The 26,651-nt window shown below is 39.3% G+C and overlaps 1 protein-coding gene across 5 annotated transcripts in view; it reads left to right on the top strand.

Annotated features, from left to right (window-relative positions):
• RAD54B (RAD54 homolog B) overlaps positions 1-26,651 on the top strand; it is a 120,356-nt gene that overhangs the window by 87,145 nt on the left and 6,560 nt on the right. For 4 of the 5 annotated variants that reach the window (XM_081496963.1, XM_081496965.1, XM_081496962.1 and 1 more), the window contains 5 exons: positions 7,867-8,006; positions 13,228-13,518; positions 19,570-19,745; positions 24,817-25,078; positions 26,579-26,645. In XM_081496963.1, the coding sequence (XP_081353089.1) occupies positions 7,867-8,006; positions 13,228-13,518; positions 19,570-19,745; positions 24,817-25,078; positions 26,579-26,645 (936 nt within the window). The remainder of the gene's footprint in view (positions 1-7,866; positions 8,007-13,227; positions 13,519-19,569; positions 19,746-24,816; positions 25,079-26,578; positions 26,646-26,651) is intronic. The other variant, XR_014055814.1, reaches the window with a different exon arrangement.

The raw sequence follows: 26,651 nt of genomic DNA, 5'->3' as shown, positions 1-26,651 counted from the left end.
TAAGAATTCACTTGCCAATGCAAGGTACATGCGTTTGATCTCTGGTCTGGGGAGATTCCACATGATGTGGAGCAGTTAAGCCCGAGCTCCATAGCTACTGAGCCCGTGCTCTAGAGCCCAGGAGCCACAAGTACCGAAGCCCGGCTAGACCCATGCTCCACAGTAGGAGAAGCTGCCACAGCGAGAAGCGTGCACAGCACGATGAAGAGCAACCCGTTTACCACAACTAGCGAAGGCCGCTCGCGGCAGCCAGACCCAGACCAGCGCAAAACACGGATTCTCTTCTGTGTGACAGTCAGATAATGTCCTTTAGCAAAAACGAGCAGTTTTACTACTATTCTCAATTATAAGAAAATATCAATTTAACCAGCATTACAAATTAAATTTTATTTTGTTGTTGTTCAGTCACCCAGTCATGTCTGACTCTTTGTGGGTCGGACAGTTGCATTCATCTCCCATGCTAGTAAGGTCATGCTTAAAATCTTGCATGCTAGGTTTCAGCATTATGTGAACCAAGAACTTCCTTCCAGATGTCTAAGCTGGTTTTAGAAAAGGAAGAAGAACCAGAGTTCAAATTGCCAACATTCGCTGGATCATAGAGAAAGCTAGGGAATTCCAGAAAAGACATCTACCTCTGTTTCATTGACTACACTAAAGCCTTTGATTATGTGGATCACAATAAACTGTGGAAAGCTCTTAAAGAGATGGGAATACCAGACCGTCTTACCTGTCCCCTGAGAAACCTGTATGCAGGTCAAGAAGCAGCAGTTAGAACCCTGTTTGGAACAACTGATTGGTTCAAGGTCGAGAAAGGAGTATGACAGGGCTGTCTGCTGTCACCCTGTTTGTTTAACGTATATGCTGAGCACATCATGAGAAATGCTGGGCTGGATGAGTTACAAGCTGGAATCAAGACAGGTGGGAGAAACATCAACAACCTCAGATATGCAGATGATACCACTCTAATGGCAGAAAGTGAAGAAGAACTTAAGAGCCTCTTGATGAGGGTGAATGAGGAGAGTGAAGAAGTTGACTTAAAACTCAACATTCAGAAAACTAAGATCATGGCATCCAGTCCTATCACTTCATGGCAAATAAATGAGGAAACAGTGGAAACAGTGAGAGGCTTTATTTTTGGGGGCTCCAGAATCACTGCAGATGGTGACTGCAGCCATGAAATTAAAAGATACTTACTCCTTGGAAGGAAAGTTATGGCCAACCTAGACAGCATATTAAAAAGCAGAGACATTACTTTGCCAAGAAAGGTCCGTCTAGTCAAAGCTATGGTTTTTCCAGTAGTCATGTATGGATGTGAGAGTTGGACTTTAAAGAAAGCTGAGCGCCGAAGAGTTGATGCTTTTGAACTGTGGTGTTGGAGAAGACTCTTGAGAGTCCCTTGGACTGCAAGGAGATCCAACCAGTCCATCCTAAAGGAGATCATTCCTGGGTGTTCATTGGAAGGACTGATGTTGAAGCTGAAACTCCAATACTTTGGCCACCTGATGTGAAGAACTGACTCATTTGAAAAGACCCTGATGCTGGGAAAGATTGAAGGTGGAAGGAGAAAGGGACGACAGAGGTTGAGATTGTTGGATGGCATCACTGCCTCAATGGACATGAGTTTGGGTAAACTCCAGGAGTTGGTGATGGACAGGGAGGCCTGGCATGCTGCAGTCCATGGGGTCACAAGGAGTCGGACCCGACTGAGCAATTGAACTGAACTGATACTGATTTTTAATTGGGGGAAAATTGCTTTACAGTGTTGCATGGTTTTTGCCATACAACAATGCAAATCAGCTATAATTATATATATATTACCTCCCTCTTGAGCCTCCCTTCCCTCCCTTCATCGTAGTACCCCACTAAATCATCACAGAGTGCTAGGCTGGGCTTCCTGTGTTATATAGCAACTTCTCACCAGCTATCTGTTTTAGACTTGGTAGTGTATATATGTCCATGCTAGTTTCTCCATTCGTCCTGCTCTCTCCTTACCCCACTGTGACCACAAGTCCATTCTCTATATCTGTTTCTATTCTTTCCCTGAAAATAGATTCATCAATAACACTTCTCTAGATTCCATATATATGCGTTATATACAATATTTGTTTTTCTCTTCTGACTTATTTCAATCTCTATAACAGGCTCTACATTCATTCACCTCACTAGAACTGACTCAAATGTGTTCCTTTTTATGGCTGAGTAATATTCCATTGTATATATGTACCACATCTTCATTCATTCATCTGTTGATGTACATCTAGGTGGCTTCCATGTCCTGGCTCTTATAAATAGTGCTGCAGTGAACACTGGGGTACATGTGTCTTTTAGAATTGTGGTTTTCTCAGGGTATATTCCCAGCAGTGGGATTGTTGGGTCATATGGTAGATTTATTTCTAGTTTTTTTTTTTTTTAAGAAATCTCCATACTGTTCCCCTTAATGGTTGTATCAGTTTACATTCCCACCAACAGTGCAAGAGGGTTCCCTTTTCTCCACATCCTCTTCAGCATTTTTGTTTGTAGATTTTTTGATGATGGCCATTCTGACCATCGTATTAAAACCTAGACAGTGTATTATAAAGCAGAGACATCACTTTGCTGACAAAGGTCCATATAATCAAAGCGAGTTGGACCATAAAGAAGGCTGAGTGTTGAAGAATTGATGCTTTTGATCTGTGATGCTGGAGAAGGCTTTTGAGAGTCCCTTGAACACGAAGGAGATCAAACCAGTCAATCCTAAAGGAAATCAACCCTGAATATTCACTGGAAGGACTGATGCTAAAGCTGAAACTCTAATACTTTGGCCACCTGATATGAAGAGCCAACTCACTGGAAAAGACCCTGATGCTGGGAAAGACTGAGGGCAGGAGGAGAAGGGGACAACAGAGGATGAGATGGTTGGATGGCATCACCGACTCAATGGACATGAGTTTGAGCAAACTCTGGGGGATAGTGAAAGACAGGGAAGCCTGGCATGCTGCTGTCCACGGGATTGCAAAGAGTCAGACATGACTGAGTGATTGAACAAACAATTCTGACCAGTGTGAGGTGATACCTCACTGTAGTTTTAATTAGATTTCTCTAATAGTTGGTGATGTTGAGCATCTTTTCATGAGTTTATTAGCCATCTGTATGTCTTCCTTGGAGAAATATCTGTTTAGGTCTTCTGCCCATTTTTTGATGGGGTTGTTTGTTTTTCTGATATTGGGCTATATGAGCTGCTTATATATTTGGGAGATTATTAAATGTAATATTGTAAGTTAGAAAATGATTCTGGGACTCCATTCAGAGGGACTGTCCCAGTGATGACCAATAAGGTCATTTCCTTTGAGGAATTAGCATTACCCCCTTTATTTGTGCTTTGTCTTCTTTACTTTGTTTCTGCTTTCTTTCTTTCTTTTTTAAAAATACATTTATTTATTTGGCTGCATTGGGTCTTAGTTGCAGATATTCATTGCATCATGTGGGATGTTTTTTGCTGTTGTTGTTGTTGTGTTGTTGTGGCAAGCAGGCTCTCTGATTGCTCCATGGCATATGGGGTCTTATAGTTCCCCATCCAGGGAATGAACTCGGTCCCCTGCCTTGCAAGGTGGATTCTTAACCACTGGACCACCAGGGAGGTCCCTGTTTCTGCTTTCTTGCCCTGGTCACTGCTGCTCCTGAGCTGTGAATTTAGGGGAAAACTAGCACGAGGTAACCTCTTACATTTAGAAATGCTTATAGTTGGTTTTTATCTGCTCAGAATTGCCTGAATAAATTCTTTTTAATAGTGGCAGGATATCTTACTCCCAAGGTGATTTGTGTTTTATTATGGAATTAACATTTGATTATGAGTATGTGCAGTGCTGCATACATAATAGGTGCTCAAAAGAATCTAAGAATCAAATGAAAGTAATTTTGATTTTGTTTCCTGCTCTTATCTGGCCCAGTGCTGTGAAGAATATTCAGTTACTATTTCCTAGAAAATTTTAATATTAAAATTAAATTAAAATTTAATAGAGGTATATTAGGCTTCTAGGGCTGCCATAACAAAATACCACAGACTGGGTGGTAAATTTCTTCAATGACAGAAATGTATTTTCCCACAGTTCTGGAGACTAGAAGTCCAGTCTCAGGATATCAGCAGGTTTGATTTCATCTGAGGCCTGTCTCCTTGCCTTGAAGATGACCGTCTGCTCGCTGGGTCCTCTCATAGCCTGTCCTCTGAGTGTGTATCCCTGTGTCTTTCTTTCTTCTTGAAAGAATATAAGTCATGTTGGATTAGGGCCTCACCCTTATGAGTTTCTTTAACTTTATTCCTTAAAAGGCCTGTTTTCAAATATAGTCACATTGGGAATTAGGACTTCAAGATACGAATTTTGAGCAGACACAGGTCAATTTGTAACATCTCATTATGTTAGATAGCCTTTCATTAGATGTTAGATATCCTTTATTTATAATATAAAAAAGAAAAATATGAGATTTGAAGCAAAATTCTTATTAAAGAGTAAAAGTAAAAAATATATACCACATGCGCAGACATACAGATACATATATGTACTGCTGTGTTACGGCATGCTTAGAAACTAGGGAACGGAAGTCATCCTTCAGTCTCACTTTCTTAATGAGCTGTTAGCATTTTGTCATGTTTCATTCCACCCTCCCCCCCAACACAGAGAACATACATGCATATTTCTTTATTTTTTGTATATATTGGGTTGGCCAAAAAGTTTGTTCGGGTTTTCCCATAAGATCATATTGAAAAACCCGAATGAACTTTTTGGCCAATCCAGTACATACATAATCCATCTTTATTCATTGACACACATAATGCACATCAAAATACACTTAATATAAACATTTTTCTATATATTGCATAATTTTGAAATATGAATATCTACAAGCACATATTTTTTTCTATGTAGACTGTTAAAAATGGAATTATTGGACCTAAAGGAAAAATACATGTAAGATTATGTATAAAGAGCTCTTACACCTTTTTATGGAGATAAGAGACACGGATATAGCTGTAGTTCATTGGTAGTGTTCCTGTACATGGGTTGGGTGGTAGATTTATGTCTCCTTAAAAGTAAACAATAAAATGAAAAGCTTTTATTGCTGGGATAGAGGTAGGGGAAGAGTAAGTTCTTGTAATTTCACTTCCATAGCCCTGAAAATAGTTTTAGTAAATACACAAACTTGAAAAATCTTCAGTGTTGCCTTTTTTCTTGTCACAGGACATTGCTGCTTAACTTTTATTAACATTATATTATTTAGCTTCTTCTACAGGTTCTACATAGAAAAGAATACTAAACGCAGTGAGCTGGGGCCTGAAGTATTTCTAGATGACAGTTGTGACAACTCAGAATGATACTGTCCTAGTGTATTGCCTAGCTTATAGCCCCTTCTTTTCTTTTTTTAAAAAATTTATTGTTTTTTTGCTGCACTGGGCCTTTGTTGCTGTGAGTGGGCTTTCTCTAGTTGTGGTGGCTTCTCTAGCTGCGGCTCTCAGGCTCTAGAGCATGGGTTCAGCAGCTGTGGTGCCCAGGCTTAACTGCTCCCTGGTGTGTGGAATCTTCCTGGACCAGGGATCAAACCTGTATCCTCTGTATTGGCAGGTGGATTCCTATCCACTGTACCACCAGGGAAATCCATCTTTTCTTTTCCTTCTTTACTCTACTTCCTTATTATTTTTTGCCCTAAATCCTTTTCCTACTCCCTTCTTATGTTCCACCTTTCTTTTTTCCAGTTTTGCTTTTGCCTGTTTTCCTTGTGTATCAGGGTGATTTCAGCTGCAGGTAACAGATACATGAATAAAATGTGCATGTTTTCCCACACAACTGCAAATCTAGAGTAAGGGCAGGTTCCAGAGTGCTGATCCAGCAGCTCAACAATGTTGTCAAGGATTCTGGTTCTTTTTGTTCTCTGCTGTGCCGGGTTTGGTGTTGACTTCATCCGCATGCTTGTAACAAGTGGCCAGAGCAGTTCCAGACATCACATCTAGATGTGGTGATGTTTGAAGGAGAACAGGGGCTGGCTCTGCCTTGTTCTCCTAACTCTCTCTTATATCTCACTGGACACGATGGATCACATACTCCTGGCAGACACTGTCGGTGCCCTCCCTAGCTCCCCTTTTCTGAGCTGTGGGGCCCACCCTTTAGCTGCTGGGGCTGTTGGTTAAAGAACTCGTGTCTCCTGCCTCATCTGGAGAATTACCATTGGTTGAATGAGAGCTTCTTCTCTCCCTTGCAGCTCCATCAATGACTGACTCATGTAGAGCAGCAAGTGGAAAATGCCAGCTCATTCACCTTAGGGTATCAGGAGCAGCTTTATATGGTGCAGTTTTTGCTCTAAGGCTCCCTGTAAATTAACTCAAGCTACACTGTTAGTTTCTTCCCCTGCCTTTTCTGATTCCCTTTCTCTTGAGTCATTTCTCCATAAATCATGTATAGCTAATCTGTATCTCAGGCTCTACTTCTGAGAAGCTAGTTTGAGACAAACTCTTAACATCAGTCGTTGGCAAAGGGGACAGAACTACTATGATTAGCTTGGATTAATCATTGGATGACTGTCTGGAAGCCAGTCACAGTGACTCTTGTACCTTTTGTTCCCTTCTTGCTTTTCCTGTTCCCCCACTTTTTTATTAATCATTGTCATGGATTCTTTCAAAGGCTTAACAAAATGCCTATCAATACAAATTATATTTTCTTAACTCTGATGTGTCTAAAAAAATTTAAAACTAAAGAAGATGTATTAAAAAACTCAGTAAGCATTGGTCCAGCCTCGGTCTACCCATTTAATTTTGAAGAACGTGATCGTGAAACTCCCTAACATCGTAAAAGTTCGTGTCATCTGTTACTGAAATAAGTGCATTTTTATGTACTTCTTATTTATATCTTTGGACAGCTGTTTGTAGTCTCTTATCTGAAACTCATCTGAAATTATGCTGTTTTACTGTGCTGATTTATATACATTTGACATTATTATAATTATTGAAACATGCTGGTGTTTCTTTGAAAATTAGTTAGCCGAAAGTTATTGAGCACGTAGTATGTGCAGGGTATATCAATCCATTAGAGTCTCTGTCACTCTTTAGGATCAGTGAAGATCCCAATTTTATCTGATAACTTGGTAAGGTATTAGGCACCTTTCACTGTGTTTACTAAACATCAGGCACTTCACATCCTTTGTCTTTACTTTTCTTTGTACTATCACTGGGAAATTATTATCTTTCCACTTTTTTAAGTGAAAAAACAATCCCCAGTTTAACTTAAAAGAACTTAAGCAACTATGTCCAGAGTCACACAGTTATAATAGTAACAGCTAACAGCTATGGAACATTACTGTGCTCCAGGCACTGTTCTTAGTGTATAAATTAATTCATTTTATCCTCACAACCCTACTACTGCTGTTATTATTTCTATTTTACAGAAAATAAAATTGGGGAAAGTAACTTTTCAGGGTTACTCAGAGAGTAAGTGATACAGGTGGAATTTGAACCCAAATAGTCAGACTCTCCCTGGAGGAGGGCTTGGCAACCCACTCCAGTATTCTTGCCTGGAGAATCCCCACAGACAGAGGAGCCTGGTGGGCTACAGTCCATGGGGTCCTGAAGAGTTGGACACAACTAAGTGACTGAGCACAGCACAGTCAGACTCTAGAGCCTATACTGTGTCAAAATGCTGTACTAAATGAGACTTCAGTCCACAGTTACAACCAGAGTTAAAAATTTACATGAGTATTAACTTTTAAAAACTTGATTTAGCTGCTCTTTCTTAATTTGAGACTTTGCTTATATGTAGTCCTCTTAGGGAAGAGAGTACAAATTTCTATAAAAAACTGATACTGTAAAACACAAACTTGACCTTCTCATCACTTTTGTCTCTTTAGGTACTCCAGTTCAGAATGATCTCCAAGAATTTTTTGCATTAATTGATTTTGTAAATCCAGGAATATTAGGCTCTTTGTCAGCTTATAGAAAAATATATGAAGAACCCATTATTATATCAAGACAACCTTCTGCTTCTGAGGTATAGTTTACTTTAATAAGTAAGTTAAAAATGAGTAGTTTATCTGGGAAAATCATCTATAACTTGGGTATTATTTTAATTTAGGAAAAAATAAATTAGTAGAGTGAATTTTTTATTTTCTCCACAATCTTTCAACTTCTGTTGCATTTCTTACTTTGGAAAATGACATTATCACTTTAAAAAGATTCATAGGAAGGTACTTCACAAAGAATTATAAATGACCGTAAACATATAAAAATGTTTATCTTTACTGATTTTGAAAAATGTAAATTGAATAGCTGTGAAGTGATTTTTGTACTTTTCTAGTGATGTTTTTGTTGGTTAGATTTACACTGTAATAGCAAGTGTACCTAAGAATACTGTCCTCCACCGATTGAAATATAAGTTGGTATGATTGGAGGATAGTTTGCCAATATGTATTAAAAGCTTTAAATTTGAGTGTATCTTGTGGTCTGGAAGTACCACCTTTAGGAATTTATTATAAAGAAGTAATCATAGATGTTTATTAAATGCTTAAAGATTTAGCTGTAAGGGTAAAAAAAATTACAGATAAAACTAAGGAAAACAAACTAATTGGAAATAAACATTTCTAACCACAATCACAGAAAACTAACCAGTCTAATCAGATGGACCACAGCCTTGTCTAACTCAATGAAACTATGACCCATGCTGTGTAGGGCCACCCAAGATGGGCGGGTCATGGTGGAGAGTTCTGATGAAATGTGGTCCACTGGAGAAGGGAATGGCAAACCACTTCAGGATACTTGCCTTGAGAACCCCATAAACAGTATGAAAAGACAAAAAGATAACGACACTGAAAGATGAACTCCCCAGGTCGGTAGGTGCCCAATATGCTACTGGAGGTCAGTGGAGAAATAACTCCAGAAAGAATGAAGAGACGGAGCCAAAGCAAAAACAACACCCAGTTGTGGATATGACTGGTAATGGAAGCAAGGTCTGATGCTGTAAAGAGCAATATTGCATAGGGACCTGAAATGTTAGGTCCATGAATCAAGGCAAATTGGAAGTGGTCAAACAGGAGATGGAAAGGGTGAACGTTGACATTTTAGGAATCAGCTAACTAAAATGGACTGGAATGGGTGAATTTAATTCAGATGACCATTATATCTACTACTGTGGGCAAGAATCCCTTAGAAGAAATGGAGTAGCCATCATAGTCAACAAAAGAGTCCGAAATGCAGTACTTGGATGCAGTCTCAAAAATGACAGAATGATCTCTGTTCGTTTCCAAGGCAAACCATTCAATATCACGGTAATCCAAGTCTATGCCCTGACCAGTAATGCTGAAGAAGCTGAAGTTGAACAGTTTTATGAAGACCTCCAAGACCTTCTGGAACTAACACCCAAAAAAGATGTCCTTTTCATTATATGGGACTGGAGTGCAAAAGTAGGAAATCAAGAAACACCTGGAGTAACAGGCAAATTTGGCTTTGGAGTAGAGAATGAAGCAGGGCAAAAGCTAATAGAGTTTTGCCAAGAGAACACACTGGTCACAGCAAACACCCTCTTCCAACAACACAAGAAAATACTACACATGGACATCACCAGAAGGTCAACACCAAAATCAGATTGATTATATTCTTTGCAGCCAAAGGTGGAGAAGCTCTATACAGTCAGCAGAAACAAGTCCAGGAGCTGACTGTGGCTCAGATCATGAACTCCTTATTGCCAAATTCAGACTTAAATTGAAGAAAGTAGGGAAAACTGCTAGGCTATTCAGGTATGACCTAAATCAAATCCCTTATGATTATACAGTGTAAGTGAGAAATAGATTTCAGGGACTAGATCTAATAGAGTGCCTGATGAATTATGGATGGAGGTTTCTGACACTGTACAGGAGACAGAGATCAAAACCATCCCCAAGAAAAAGAAATGCAAAAAAGCAAAATGGCTGTCTGAGGAGCCCTTAAAATAGCTGTGAAAAGAAGAGAAGCGAAAAGCAAAGGAGAAAAGGAAAGATATAGGCATCTGAATGCAGAGTTACAAAGAATAGCAAGGAGAGATAAGAAAGCCTTCCTCAGCGATCAATGCAAAGAAATAGAGGAAAACAATAGAATGGGAAAGACTAGAGATCTCTTTAGGAAAATTAGAGATACCAAGGGAACATTTCATGAAAAGATGGGCTCAATAAAGGACAGAAATGGTATGGACCTAGCAGAAGCAGAAGATATTAAGAAGAGGTGGCAGGAATACACAGAAGAACTACACAAAAAAGATCTTCATGACCCAGATAATCACAAGGGTGTGATCACTCACCTAGAGCCAGACATCCTGGAATGTGAAGTCAAGTGGGCCTTAGAAAGCATGACTACGAACAAAGGTAGTAGAGGTGCTGGAATTCCAGTTGAGCCATTTCAAATCCTGAAAGATGATGCTGTGAAAGTGCTGCACTCAGTATGCCATCAAATTTAGAAAACTCAGCAGTGGCCACAAGACTGGAAAAGGTCAGTTTTCATTCCAATCCCAAAGAAAGGCCATGCCAAAGAATGCTCCAACTACTGCACAATTGCACCCATCTCACATACTAGCAAAGTAATGCTCAAAATTCTCCAAGCCAGGCTTCAGCATTATTTGAACCCCGAACTTCCAGATGTTCAAGCTGGTTTTAGAAAAGACAGAGGAACCAGAGATCAAATTGCCAACATTCGTTGGATCATCGAAAAAACAGAGTTCCAGAAGAACATCTATTTCTGCTTTATTGACTATGCCAAAGCCTTTGACTGTGTAGATCACCACAAAGTGTGGAAAATTCTTCAAGAGATGGGAATACCAGACCACCTGACCTGCCTCGTGAGAAATCTGTATGCAGGTCAGGAAGCAACAGTTAGAACTGGACATGGAACAATAGACTGATTCCAAATAGGGAAAGGAGGATGTCAAGGCTGTGTATTGTCACCCTGCTTATTTAACGTATATGCAGAGTACATTGTGAGAAATGCTGGGCTGGAAGAAACACAAGCTGGAGTCAAGATTCCTGGGAGAAATATCAGTAACCTCAGATATGCAGATGACACCACCCTTATGGCAGAAAGCGAAGAAGAACTAAAGAGCCTCTTGATGAAAGTGAAAGAGGAGAGTGAAAAAGTTGGCTTAAAGCTCTACATTCAGAAAACTAAGATCATGGCATCTGGTTCCATCACTTCATGGCAAATAGATGGGGAAGCAGTGTCAGACTTTATTTTTTTGGGCTTCAAAGTCACTGCAGATGGTGACTGTAGCCATGAAATTAAAAGACACTTACTCCTTGGAAAAAAAATTATGACCAACCTAGACAGCATATTAAAAAGCAGAGACATTACTTTGCCAACAAAGGTCCGTCTAGTCAAGGCTATGGTTTTTCCAGTAGTCATGTATAGATATGAGAGTTGGACCATAAAGAAAACTGAGCACTGAAGAATTGATGCTTTTGAACTGTGGTGTTGGAGAAGACTCTTGAGAGTCCCTTGGACTGCAAGGAGATCCAACCAATCCATCCTAAAGGAAATCAGTCCTGAATATTCATTGGAAGTACTGATGCTGAAGCTGAAACTCCAATACTTTGGCCACCTGATGTGAAGAACTGACTCATTTGAAAAGACCGTGATGCTGGGAAAGATTGAAGGTGGAAGGAGAAGGGGATGACAGAGGATGAGATGGTTGGATGGCATCACTGACTCAATGGACATGAGTTTGAGTAAATTCCGGGAGTTGGTGACGGACAGGGAGGCCTGACGTGCTGCAGTCCGTGGGATCTCAAAGAGTCGGACGCGACTGATCTGAACTGAAGATAGGAAAATCTAAGTTAGGTGTTGCATGTTGTATTCATTGCATCTATGATAGTATTTGGAGAAGGAAATGGCAACGCACTCCAGTGTTCTTGCCTGGAGAATCCCAGGGACGGCGGAGCCTGGTGGGCTGCCGTCTATGGGGTCGCACAGAGTCGGACACGACTGAAGCGACTTAGCTTAGCTTTATGATACTATTAATTCTAGGATGCACCATTATTTTTTATACCAGTAACAAAACATACTATCAGTTGTAATTGTAAGAAGTCATCAATTGTAAAAACATCCTATTTCAGAGAAGTTAAATTGAGAAAAAAATAAATTTCAGAATTAATACAATACTGTGATTAGTTAACATTTATTGAGCATTTTCCATGAACCAAGAACCATATAAAAATAGTTATTTATGCATATATTTCATAGAAAAGAAAATGTTTATAATACATTATTTAAAAATAAGACCACATTCATTTATTTCCCCAGCACTTACATATGAAATCCCTCAAGTGGGCCAAATGCTAAGTGCCTGACACGGGGGTCTGTGATGATAAGCCAAACTGGTTTCTAGTTTTCATGAAGCTTTATTGTTTGAGATCATGTTTTTTGTAACAAATAAAAATAAAACATCTAATATATTTGCATATTTATGCAAACAAAATGATTTTGAAGATATTTATAAAAAGTTTTGACAGCATTTGCTATTTCTGGTTGATGAAAGTTAGCTTTAATTTTCTTATTTTTGTATCACTGTATTTCCTGACCCATGACCCAGTGTTTTTGTAATAAAAATTGAAAATAGTTTTAAAATATAAGGGAAATTTTCCATGATTTATATAGAAACAAATATATACTTATACTGTGAAGATTCTAGTGTAGAAGACTAGAAGATTCTATGTAGAGAATTTAAACATATATTTCATTCATACTCTATTTTGACTTTAAAGATGTGCTGTTATATATGAACAGACTGTGTAATGATTTTTACAGAGTTAGCAGTGCCTTGTGCCAGTAATTTCTTAAAGGCTTTGTTTTAGGGTCAGTAATTGTGAAAATATTTTCTCCCAAGAATTTGCTTTTTTAGTGCTTTGATAATAAGACTATTGTACCATTGTATCTTCACATAAAAGCTTACTTTCAAATAATTCAGTTTGTAGATTATTGATTTCCAGTGGTTCTCAGTGGTGGCAATAGCCAAACAAGCAAGGATTCAGAGACTGTGGCTTCACTTAATTAAATGATTATGCTAAACATTTAAAGAGATGATTGTTGGTTTTTCTATTCTAAACTGTATTTCAAATAATTTTTGTTTAAAATAAATCTGAAGGGAAGCAATTAGTAAGTGTTTGATCATGATAAAATGTTTAATATTCTTTTTAACTGCATGTATTTTTTTTTTTTTTGTCTAAAACACTTTTGAGTCTGCTATTTTTCCATAGGAAGAAAGGGAGTTAGGAGAGCAAAGAGCAGCTGAACTTACTTGCCTCACTGGACTCTTCATCCTTAGAAGAACCCAAGAAGTCATAAATAAATATCTCCCTCCTAAAATAGAGAATGTAGTCTTTTGCCGACCAGGAGCCCTACAGATTGAACTTTATAGAAAACTGTTAAATTCTCAGGCCATCAGATTCTGTCTTCAAGGATTGTTGGAAAATACTTCTCATCTAATATGTATTGGAGCTCTTAAAAAACTGTGCAATCACCCCTGCCTTTTGTTCAGCTCAATAAAGGTAAGTAGTGTGTGAGACTGTGTCAGGAATATGAGCTGAGGGTTCTGTGTCATATGAACCCAAGAGGGCAAATGAGACTAGTCCCTGAGGTTACATTTGTGTGTTCTCCAAAAGCTGTGCAGCCTCTCCGGTGTGATTCTTCTCTAGAGCTCATCCATCCTTCTGCTTGTTCTTCAGAGCATGTCCTCATTCATAGAGCTGAACGAGGGATGAACTGGACTTGAGGGTCTTCCTTCTGGATTTTGTGTCCCATGCCCTCTGGTGCCTCACCTAATGCTTGGCCCTGGTTTCCTTTCCTATTTTATGTTAATAAAGCCAGTCAGTTTGTTTGGTTTGGCACAACACAATCCACCATTAAGAAATAATTTATTTTTTCCTCATTATAAAAGTAATACATGATTATTGTACGAAATTCATGAAAATCACAAAGAAGAAAATAAAAATCATCTACTGGTTAGAATGTAAATTGGTCCAACTGGGAGACAGTTTAGCAATGTGTATCAAAAACCTTAAAATTTTATGTAACTTGTGGCCTGGCAATACCACATTGAGGAATTTGTTATAAAGAGGTAAAGCTCTTCAGCTAGAGGAAACCGCATTTGGTATTAATAATAATAATCTTAGTTGATGCTTATTAAATACTTACATGTATCAAACACTAAGTACTCTTCAAATATTATTTTACTTATCTTCACAAAATTTTATGGAATAAGTATTATTACCATCCCCATTTTTTGGTGAGAAAATAGGAGCTTAAAGATACGCATGTGTAGTCTTTCTAGAGAAACTTAATTCTAATGATGCTATGCTTATTATTTAAAAATGTTTTTTTAACCAAATAAATTATAGTCATTTCCCCACATTAGATGCCTTCTACAAATATGGTTTTTAATGGCTACATAGTTGAGCTGACCATTTGGTTATGAACAGAAGGCAGTTTGGGCTATAGTGAGAACTTTCTATTTTGGAGTTGAAACTAAGTATCAGTCCCTACTCTGATGTTGTTGCTTAGTCGCTAAGTCATGTCCAGCTCTTTGCAACCCCATGGACTGCAGCATGCCAGGCTTCCCTGTCCTTCACTATCTCCGGATGTTTGCCCAAATTCATGTCTATTGAGTTGGTGATACCATCCAACCATCTCATCCTCTGTCGTCCCCTTCTCCTCCTGCCCTCAGTCTTTCTCAGCATCAGGGTCTTTTCCATTGAGTTGGCTCTTAGTATCAGGTGGCCAAAGTATTGGAGCTTCAGCTTCAGCATCATTCCTACAGTGAATATTCAGGGTTGATTTCCTTCAGGATTAACTGATTTGATGTCCTTGCTGTCCAAGGGACTCTCAAGAGTCTTCTCTAGCACCACAATTCGAAAGCAGCAATTCTTCAGTGCTCAGTCTTCTTTATGGTTCATCTCTCACATCCATACATGACCACTGGAAAAACCATAGCTTTGACTATATGAACCTTTGTTGGCAAAGTGATATCTCTGCTTTTTAATACACTCTTTAGGTTTGTTATAGCTATTTTTCCCAGGAGCAAGTGTCTTCTAATTTCCTGGCTGTAGTCACCATCTGCCATGATTTTGGAGCCCAAGAAAAGAAAATCATCACTGTTTCCACTTTTGCTCCTTCTATATGTCATGAAGTGATGGAACCAGATGCCATGATCTTAGTTTTTTGAATATTCTTAGCTTTTTCACTCTCCTCTTTGACCTCATCGAGAGGCTATTTAATTCCTCTTTTCTTTCTTCCATGAGAGTGGTATCATCTGCATATCTGAGGTTGTTGATATTTTTCCTGGCAGTCTTGATTCCAGCTTGTGATTCATCCAGTCCTACATTTTGCATGATGTACTCAGCATATCATGCAAAGTACATTGGAAGGACTGATGCTGAAGCTGAAACTCCAGTACTTTGGCCACCTGATGCAAACAGCTGACTCACTGGAAAAGTCCCTGATGCTGGAAAAGATTGAGGGCAGAAGGAGAAGAGGGCATCAGAGGATGAGATTGCTGGATGGCATCACCGATGCAATGAACATGAACTTGGGCAAACTTTAGGAGATGGTGAGGGACAGAGAGGCCTGGAGTGCTGCAGTAATGGGGTCACAGAAAGTCAGACACGACTAGGCAACTGAACAACAGCAACAACTCTGCATATAAGTTAAATAAGCAGTGTGACAGTATATAGCCTTGAAATACTCCTTTCCCAATTTTGAACCAGTCCTTTGTTCTGTGTCTGGTTCTGACTGTTTCTTCTTGACCTGCATACAGGTTTCGCAGGAGACAGGTAAGGTAGCCTAATATTCCTGTCTGTTTAAGAATTTTCCAGTTTGTTGTGATCCATGCAGTTAAAAGCTTTAGCACAGTCAGTGGAGCAGAAGTAGATGTTTTTCAGAATCTCCTTCCTTTCTCTATGATCCAACAAATGTTGGCAATTTGAGCTCTGGTCCCTCTGCCTTTTCTAAACACAGCTTGGACATCTGGAAGTTCTTGGTTCACCTATGGCTGAATCCTAACTTGAAGGATTTTGAGCGTAACTTTGTTAGCATGTGAAATGAACACAATTGTAGGATAGTTTGAACATTCTTTGACATTGCCTTTCTTTGTGATTAGAATGAAAGCTGACCTTTTCCAGTCCTGTGGCCACTACTGAGTTTTCCAAATTTACTGACATATTGACGGCAGCACTTTCACAGCATCATCTTTTAGGATTTGAAATAGCTCACCTGGAATTTCATCACCATCACTAGCTTTGTTCGTAGTGATGTTTCCTACAGCCCACTTGACTCCAGGATGTCTGGCTCTAGGTGAGGGACCACACCATTGTGATTTTCTGGGTCATTAAGACCTTTTTTGTATAGTTCTTCTGTGTATTTTTACCACTTCTTTTTAATCTCTTCTGCTTCTGTTAAGTCCTTACCATTTCTGTCCTTTATCATGCCCATCCTTACATGAAATGGTCCCTTGCTATCTCTAGTTTTCTTGAAGAGATCTCTAGTCTTTCCCATTCTATTGTTTTTCACTATTTGTTTGCATTGTTCACTTAAGAAGGCTTTATTATATCTCCTTGCTATTGTCTGGAATTCTGCATTCAGTTTGGTATGTCTTTCCCTTTCTCCCTTGCCTTGTGCTTCTCTTCTTTCCTCAGGTATTTGTAAAGTCTCCTCAGACAACCACTTTGCCTTCTTGGAATTCTTTTTCTGTACTACTTGTTTAACTAAAAGCAGGTTCAATCATGACCAAGTTATGTCTGTGAGACTTAGTTTGTCTTAACTGAAAGACAGAGATAATAATAACCTCCTGATAATGTTACTGGGGCAATTTGATGAAAGGATATGGAAAGAACCTAGCAGAATGCCTGGTCATGGAAGTTGTACAGTAACAATATCCTATTGAGGAAGGAAATGGCAACCCACTCCAGTGTTCTTGTCTGGAGAATCCTGTCGACAGGGGAGCCTGGTGGGCTGTCCATGGGGTCGCACAGAGTTGGACACAACTGACGCGACTTAGCAGCAGCAGCAGCGTTAATACCCTACTATCCCCAACTCACTCTTAATTTTTCTTCTTTTATTTTTCTTTAAACAGTAAAATAATTTGTAAACAAATGAAAAGAAAACCTGTGGGTGCTATGTTATGCGGAGGTCATTAATTATGTATTTAGGAGACGCAGTGTTCTGTCACATTTCTCCATGTTTATTCCTACACTGGATTATATTTACAGAGTTTCTCATAGGAGAAGTCAGCTTTCTATAACTCTGTAGTCGACAGGATTATAACAGTTTATTAGGCAACTTTTAAAGGAGCAGATTCTGTACACAGTGATAAAAATTAAACTCTTTGGGCATGATGCCCAGCAAAAAAGAAGTCAGCATTCTTCCTTAAAAGAAAAAAACCTATGATGGCCCAGAATGCACTGCTTAACTAATAACAGGCAGAGTATACTACAAACTTCCTGCCTCTGTAACATCATAGCAAATGAGGATCAATAAAAAATGGCTGAAATGAGCCTTTCATGTATATAAGTAACCTTTAAGCAATGGCTTAATAAATGTATTCCAACTGATACTAGATTGTTTCCCAAGTTCAATCAAAATGTTGGGGTTCTCTTCAGGAAATATGCATGGATATAACCAATAAAAATATTATAAGTCACAACTTACAAGAGTTGTGTATTTCTGTGTATCTTCTTATATATGATATATGTGTATTTTCTTATAAGGAGAGTATTGGGTTGCATAGAGTCAGAGAAGAGATTGCCTTGTCTAGTTAAATTGGAGAGTCTAACTGGTAAATCTCTGTGATGCACCTCCATGAATCAGACTGTCTCAGCATAAAGGTATTATCTGTTAATCGATTCTTAATTAGGAGTATACATTACAGTCTTCAGGGAAGCTCTTAAGAGTACATTTGTCACTCCAGACACTTGTGAGCCAGTTCAGATTCTTTGAGAGTAGGACCCAGTCATGAAGATTTTGAAAAAGCTGCCGCAAGTGATTCTGATTATGTGCTCCTGGCTAAGAACTCTTGTGCCTTAGGATCATTCATCTCCCTTGTAGTTTGGTTTAATGTTTGGTTTAACTTAGTGCTAATAATGTGGTTTCCTCGTGGACCATTTATAGGACAGAATGCATAGACCAGTCGGTTTAAATAGGCAGGTCTCATTTATAGGTCAATAAATTTATATAATTTATAGTCTGATTTAGTCTCTTAATTTGGTTAGTGTGGCTCATTTCCCTAGAGTTTAAGCATATGCAAGTTTCTGAACATGAAAAGCTGTGGATTGGACCCTGGGTCTGTCGTCCTTTGGTAACTCTGCCAAGGTGTAGGCATTGTGTAGGAAACCTAACCCAAAGCAGCCAGCAACCATCTCTCCTCTCATATATATCCCAGTTATGTAAATATCTTAGGGTTCCAAGTATTTTTAATCAAGTGATTTTACACAAATATTGCTGTTTTGGGAATAAGCCAAATTAAAATTAGTACTTTGTGCCAAGCATTTTATGCTACAGGATTCACTGCCCTTAAGATGTTTCCAGTATTATTAATGAAAGATTACAACACACATTAAAGCATTAGGGAATTATAAAAAAATATATTGTTAATTGCACAACTAGATAAATTCAAAGTTGAAACGTACTGTGTAACCATAACATTTAAGACTCAATGTCCCCAGAAAGGTGTCTGAGTAACCAAGTGGGATTTGCATTGGGTCCTCAAGTGTTTATAGGGGTGGGATAATTGGACAAAATTTTAAAAAAGTGATACAACATTCCAGGCAGGGGGAGTAGGCTGAACAAAGTTTCAAGAACAGTGATAAATCTGGTAAATGTGGGAGAGAGTGAGGAGACTGCCAGTCCCAGAAATTTAATCTAAAAAAGTGATGCAGTCATTAACAAATGTAATCTCCAGTTTTGTGTTCACATGTCAGCTAGGCAGTTTTGGCAGGGGGAATTTCAGAGGTGGTGATAATCTCTTTGGAATAATATACAAAAACTTTTTGTAAAAAAGCCAAAATATTGTAACTAACAGTAAATTTCTCTGTTAACTTCTTGGCAGAATTATTCCTTCTTGTAGAAGAAGTGGATAAGATTGAGTCAACTATTATGTTTGAGTTTGAGTATCACCTGGAAGGTGCTGTGTGAGCCTGCAAATCAGGAGAGAAAAGGAACAGCAGGGAGAGGAGGAGGGAAGAAGAGAGAAAAGGAGGCAGCAATGATGAGGAGCCTCGGGGTTTCGGAGAGCGTAGATTTCCTAGCACTGTCTGCCCTCTGTTTTCCTCCCATTTATTTCTCTGCTACCCACCTCCCCCTCAATCACACGTCGGCAATGATACTGCACTTGTGGGGTTCAGGGAGCAGGCATTTTGGAGACATTAGAACTGCTCTGTAATCAGTGTAATCAAACATGGCCAAATTGTGACCTTTAAAGATTTACATAACAATTAGAGTGGGCTTTTCAGGTGGCTATTAAGCTTCAGTTTTTTTACCCATAATTTTAGCATTTTTTCCCCTCAGTTTAGAAAACATGAACCAGGGTTGACAATCATCCTTTTGAATAGGAAAAAGAAAGCAACTCAACTTGGGATGAGAGTGAAGAAAGAAATCTCTATGAAGGCTTGATGAATGTGTTCCCTGCTGATTACAACCCGATCATGTTTACTGAGGAAGAGTCCGGGAAACTGCAGGTGCTGTCCAAGCTCTTGGCCGTTATCCGCGAACTTCGTCCTGCTGAAAAGTAAGAGGGCAGTTTGATAAACCGCTTCTACGTGCTTATGGGATTTCAGCTTAGACCATGTCCTTACTCCCTCCGCTCACTGCCTCTTTTTGAAAAGAAGAAAACATTAAAAATAAGTTGTTTTCTTCTTTGGGGGCATGGTCAGCCCCTAGTCTTTAATAAACTTATCATTACCAATGTGCCTATAAGTTTTTATCTAAGAAAAACTAAATGTAAATACCTATATTTAAAAAACCCTAGAGATATCTTTTGATATGTAATACCTAACTTCTTTCCTTTTTTTTTTTTTTTAATTTTCTGTTTTTAAATTTGTTTACTTTTGGTTGTGCTGGGTCTTCATTGCTGCACGGGCTTTCTCTAGTTGCAGTGAGCAGGGGCTCCTCTCTCGTTGCGGTGCACAGGCGTCTTGTTGCTTTGCCTTCTCTCATTGGGGAATATGGGCCCTAGGGCGTGCGGGCTTCAGTAGCTGTGCACGTGGGCTCAGTGATTGCAGCTTCCAGGCTCTAGAGCGAAGGCTCAATAGTTGTGGCACCCTGGCTTAGTTACTCCATAGGATGTGGGATCTTTCTGCATCAGGGATCGAACCCATGTCTCCTACCTTGGCAGGTGAATTCTTTACCACTGAGCGACCAGGGAAGCCCCTAACTCATTTCTTTATCTCTTTAAGAATCCTTCTTTTTCTGTCCTTAAATGTTGATACTCCTGAGGACATTCTCTTCAGCCTCCTTCTCACTCTAAACATCCTTCCTGCCTTAGTTCTATTCCCCTAGTTTCAGCTATCAGCCATATAGTGTTGATTCCGAATCTGTATCTCTAGTTCAAGCCTCAGTTTAATGGAATCTAAATCTGTCTAGATCTCAGCCTTCTCATGTACCAAACCAGCTTCATCACTTTGCCATTGCAAGCCTAAATCTTTTCTCACTGTTCCTTGGCTTGATGAATGGTACCATACACAAAGAAAAAGCTGTCATCATTCTAGACTCTCTTTTCTCATGTACTTTCCCAGTGTCATCAGTCACTACAGTCTATTGATTTTATTTCTTGATCTCAGGAATCCATTTGTTTTCTGGTACCAAGAATTTTTTTAGCACCTGTTTTGAGTTTTAAATATTTTTTAAAATTTATTTTTGAGGTCTGGTTGGATTACACTGTTGTGTTAATTACTGCTCTTCAGCACCAAGATTTTTGTTTTGATTCTTGTAATTACAATTGGGTTGTGGTGGTCTCGTATAAACTGTATTCCTCTGTGTTCAATCCCGTTGCATATCATTATGCCCTAAATTGTATATTTTTTTAAATACAAATGTGAACACGTCACTTCTTTTCTTAAAAATCATTCAAAGATTCCCAATCGCCTTCCAGAAATTTCTCAACTCTATAGCACATTGGTCAAGACTCTTCATGACATGGGTGGTAGGTACCTCCTTTTCCAGCCTTATCCCTCTTGACTCTTTCACACTTTCATGTTGTCCAATTATACCAGAATCTATTTGCAGAACCTATAATTTGCTCTGCTTCTCACCTCTCTTCTTACCTGTTGCAGGTTCCTATGCCTGAAGTAGCTCCACTTCTCATTCTCCTGGCCAACCTTCTCTTCATTGAGACTCAGGTCAGATGCTTCCTCCTCTTGGAAGCCCCTGGGCTCGTGCTGAGTTAGCAGCCCCTCGTCTGTGCTCCCCTTGAGTCGCGTACCTCCCTCTGACGGGGCTCCTCTCATGCTATACTGCAATCAGTAGTTCTCTTCTATTTCAGCACCTGTAGTGCAGGGACAGCGTCTTAATTATCCTTGTAGGAGATACTAAAACATTTTAAATGCAAAAATACAGAGAAAAGTTTGCAAAATAGTAATTATATTTAATTGTCAAGAAGTCTGCTTCACCTCTTTGGAGCATTAATAGTGTTATTTGCTTTTTTCATAATAATGAAGCAACTAAAATAAGGAAACTTTCTGTGAACTCTTTAATGCAGTTGGATTAAAATGTTTTATTGGATAATATTTTATATATACTAGTGTGTTACCACCTGTCTAATTTCTGTCTCCATAAATCTGATTACTGTAGGTACCTTATATAAGTGAAATCATATGATGTTTTGTCTTTTTATGACTAGCTTATTCTACTTAGCATAATGTCCTCAGAGTTCATCCATGTTCTAACATGTGTCAGAATTTCTTTCCTTTTTAAGGCTGCATAATATTCCACTGTATGTATATGATATTTTGTTTACCTATTCATCTGCCTATAGACCATTGTGTTGCTTCCACCTTTGGCTATTGTGAATAATGTTGCTGTGAACATGAGTGTATCAGTGTCTTTTTGAGACCCTGTTTTCGATTCCTTTGGATACATGTCCACAAATAGAATTGTTGGATCATAGGATAATTCTCTTTTTAATTTTTTAAGGAACCTCCATACTCTTTTTTGCAGTGACCACACCATTTTACATTCTCACCAAGAGTGCACAAGGGTTGTAGTTGCTCAACAGCCTCACCAGTATTGCTATTTTTTGTTTTGTTTTTGATATCCTAATGGGTGTAAGATGATATCTCATTGTGGTTTTGATTTGCATTTCCTTAGTAATTAATGGGGGCTTTCCAAATGGCACAGTGGTAAAGAATCTGCCTGCCAGTGCAAGAGATGTAAGACATGTATGTTTGATCCTTGGGTCAGGAAGATCTCTTGGAGCAGGAAATGGCAACCCACTCCAGTATTCTTACTGGGAAAATTCCATGTACAGAAGAGCCTGGCAGGCTACAGTCCATGGGGTCGTAAAGAGTTGGACACAACTGAGTGACTTAAGTGCACACCTGCACCCACGCACACACAGTAATTAGTGATGTTGGGCATCTTTTGATGTACTTGTTGACCATCTGTATATTTTCTTTGGAAGATGTCAAATCCTTTGCCCATTTTTTAATTGGGTTGGTTTGTTGTTGTTGTTGTTGAGTTGTAGCCTTTTTTCCTTCTTATATGGCCAATTGGGTATGGAGGTCAGATTTGCCACAGCTGAACTGCCTATGTACAAACCTTTAAAGTATGTAGTTATAAGTTGCTCACAGTGTTTGATTTCAGGGATTGTATTACTGTCTGTACTTGGTCTACTGTGCTATCATTAACTGGAACTACATAGTTGTGTCTTTACAGGCTGAACTCTTTCACAGGGCTTTTGTGTATATTAAGATGAATTAGAACCCTTGACTTGTCTGGATGGTGGCCCTTATATGGAATTTCTAAAAAAGATACTTCAAAATTTAAAAAGTTCCTCTTCCCTCCTGGTTGTTGCATTCATGCATGGCTTGAAACCTAGTGAGCAGAGTTCATGCTGAATTCCAACCCCTGTACATCTTGGTTGGACACTCTTGTGCTGGGTACACCTTGCACTCTACCTCACATGGCAACCTTGCCTGCAGGTTTCAACTGCTTTTAGGGACGGTAAAATAACCATAAAAATACTGTCCTTATTTGAAAGTGGTATGTATGTGGAGGGAGGGGAGCTCTTGACCTCTGAAAGGGGATTGTCCAAGACTCCTTACCAGGACAATCACTGCTCCTGTCAATCTGCATCTAGTCTTGTAAGAATTTGTTGGGGAAAAATATTCTAAACCAGACTTCCTCCAGTCCAGTAAAGCTGTATCAGAAAAACTGTGTTTGCTGCTGCTGCTGCTGCTAAGTCGCTTCAGTCTGTCCGACTCTGTGTGACCCCCTAGACAGCAGCCCATCAGGCTCTTCTGTCCCTGGGATTCTCCAGGCAAGAATACTGGAGTGGGTTGCCATTTCCTTCTCCAGTGCATGAAAGTGAAAAGTGAAAGTGAAGGCGCTCAGTTGTGTCCGACTCTTCGAGACTCCCTGGACTGTAGCCTACCAGGCTTCTCTGTCCATGGGATTTTCCAGGCAAGAGTACTGGAGTGGGTTGCCATTGCTATGTTTAGATAATGTTATTCATCCACACAATAGTATTGAAAGGGCAAAAAGTGACTGAAATATTAGTACTGGAGTGTTCTTCCTATACTACTAATAGTAGTAATGATGTTGTTCCTATATTAGTACAGACAGATTGTTTTCGTAGGAATGTTGGTAGATTGCAAAAATGGCCTCAAGTTCTCCCTCCCTCTATCCTTGTTCCTTTGTTGTGTAGCTTTGGGTGATCTCCCATTCTGACTCTGAGTTCAGCCACCTAACTTGGATCGGCCCATGAGATGCTGGCAAACATGGCACAGCAGGGGGCTTGAAAAGATCTTGTGCAGTGGGCTTGCCCTCCCTTGGGGTTCCTGGGACCTTTTTGTCACCATGTGAATAAGCCTGGGCTAGCCTGCTAGAGGATGAGAGACGAGAGAAACTCAGACTTGCATTTTAGTTTGTTGCTATATCTCTGCCTTTAGAGTTCCCTGGTCTAAGTTTCTTTGATTTACTTTCCACAGAGAGTAAGTATTCTAGTTGAGAAAGAGAAGTCAACTAGTTTCATGGGAGTAGGACCTGGGTTCTACTTACCTTTGCTCTTGTAATAGCTGCAGTCTAAACCCCTTCCTTCTGCACTGCCTTTACAAGATGTGGCTGTGTGAATGAACTTGTATCTCCCTCTTTGGGCACTTAGGTTTCACTCCTAAATAGGTTACCATTCCACTATTCTCTGTTTTCATATATAAATCTCTCCTTGTTTCATCAAAGATAGAGTTTGTATTTCTGTTTCTTATTCTCTTGCTGTTCTTAGGGTGACTCAAGAAAGGTAACGAAAGCAGAAAGGTGTTTACTCCATTATCTTTAAACTGAAAGTCTCTTAGGTTTTTTTTTTTTGCCACACCATGTGCCTTGTGGGATCCCAGCTCCCCAACCAGGGATTGAGTCCATGCCTATGGCAGTGAAAGCACAGAGTCCTAACCACTGTACTGCCAGGGAATTCCCTCTTAGATATTGACTTTAAAATGGAATTTGAAAGAGAATCTATGTTTTAATTATATAAAGTTCTGTTGGATATTCTATAAATATCAGTGATAATATTAGTATTTTTCTCTAATTAACAAAATCTAATACTGCTTCTAAGTTGTATATGAAGATTCTTTCTTTTTGATTGACAGAGTCGTGTTGGTATCCAACTATACACGAACCTTGGATATTTTACAAGAAGTCTGCAAGCGTCATGGATATGCTTATACAAGACTTGATGGACAGACCCCAATCTCTCAAAGGCAGCAAATTGTTGATGCCTTTAATAGTATATACTCTTCTGATTTTATTTTTTTGTTGAGTTCAAAAGCTGGTGGTGTGGGGCTTAACCTTATTGGAGGATCTCACTTAATCCTCTATGATATTGATTGGAATCCAGCTACTGATATCCAGGTAGGACTGTTTCTATATTAAACAAACATTATAAAATGCCGAAGGGGAATACGGTGCCTGCGGGAATATGAGGGTGATGATGAAGTATAAGAACTGCTGCATATTCAGCCCTTATTTTGTATCAGGCATGCTACTAAATGCTTTACATCTGTTCAGTCCTCACAGTAGTCCTACAAGTGTGCGTGTTGTAAGCTCTGGTTTGCAGATGAAGGTATGGAAGCTTGTTTCAGTTCACATAGCTTGTAAGAAGCAGAGCCAGGATTCATACCCAAGCCTGTATGTCTCCAAGCCCTACTTGACTCTGTGGTTAGTTGGGCCTTCAGGATGCTTGTGACCATCAGGGGAGGACAGTAAGGTGTTATAGGTGCCATGGTTGGTGTTTGTGCAAGGCATAGTGAGGATATAAAATTAGCTTACTTAGGAAAATATTTCAGAAGCAGCCTTTGGTTTTCTTCAGAGTTCAGTCCATCTTCACAGATTTTGAGGTTTCTACCTGTAGATTTGCACCTCACCTGGTAGCTGTGTTAGGGGACCGGGAGACAACCCTCAGGTTCAGTGATTCACTAGAAGGACTCACAGAATCAAGAAAAGCAGTTATATTCAAGTTAGGGTTTATTACAGTGAAAGGATACAGAGTAAAATCAGCACAGGTAAAAGGTAGATAGGGCAGAGTCCAGGAGAGAGCAGGTACAAGCTTCCAGTTTTCCTTTCCCTATGGAATTGTATGGACAACACTTAATTTTGCCAGCATCAGTGAGTGACAACACCCATGGAATTTTGTCAACCAGAGTTCACTTAAGCCTTGATGTCTAGATTTTTTGTTGGAGGTTGGTCATGTAAGCACGATACCTATGTGATTGGCCTCTGCAAAGGTCAGACTGGCCCAAGTCCCCACCTAAATCACATCGTTAACGTAAACAACTTGGTGTGGGCCAAGACCCCATGTAACTTAAGATGCTTTTATCAAGCAGGATATTCCAGGGGCTTTCAGAAGCTGGTTGAGGGCCAGAATTTTCTTTGGAATGTTCGGGGTTTGAACATCAACCTTTTACTAAATAGCATTACTGATAAATCCTAAAACCTCAGGGATCTGCCTAGAGCCTGAGCTGATTGCAGGTATCCTAGGGTTCCTTAGAGGTGAATCATTAGCCTGTTGGACTGAGAATAAACTCTGCATGCCCATGCTATACTTGGTTCTTTGCATTCTTACTTCCCAAACTTGCCATCTCATTTTTTTTTCAATGCAGATAGATCCTCTCACTGTTGCATGGCCCCCTGTAGTTATTTTACAGTACCATAGCAAGTGTTCATTCATCCCTTTCTTTAACTAAGGAAAAAAAAATTGAGGTGCAGAATGCTTGGATATGCCTGGGCTTTGTGTTTTGAAGCTGTAGGTGTAATCTAGAATTCCTAATCTTAAATTTATGAATACAAGTTGTTTGTGTGGAGAAGGTTATTAGTTTCTACTGTACTCTCAGAGTTCTCATTTATTTTCTATAGGCAATGTCTAGAGTGTGGAGAGATGGTCAGAAGCACCCTGTACATATTTACAGACTCCTAACCACAGGTAGTA

Source organism: Giraffa tippelskirchi, chromosome 6 (genome assembly GCF_054371585.1).
Source record: "Giraffa tippelskirchi isolate mGirTip1 chromosome 6, T2T-mGirTip1v1.2.pri, whole genome shotgun sequence".
Lineage (NCBI taxonomy): Eukaryota > Metazoa > Chordata > Mammalia > Artiodactyla > Giraffidae > Giraffa > Giraffa tippelskirchi.
This window is presented reverse-complemented; position numbering and strand designations above follow the sequence as displayed.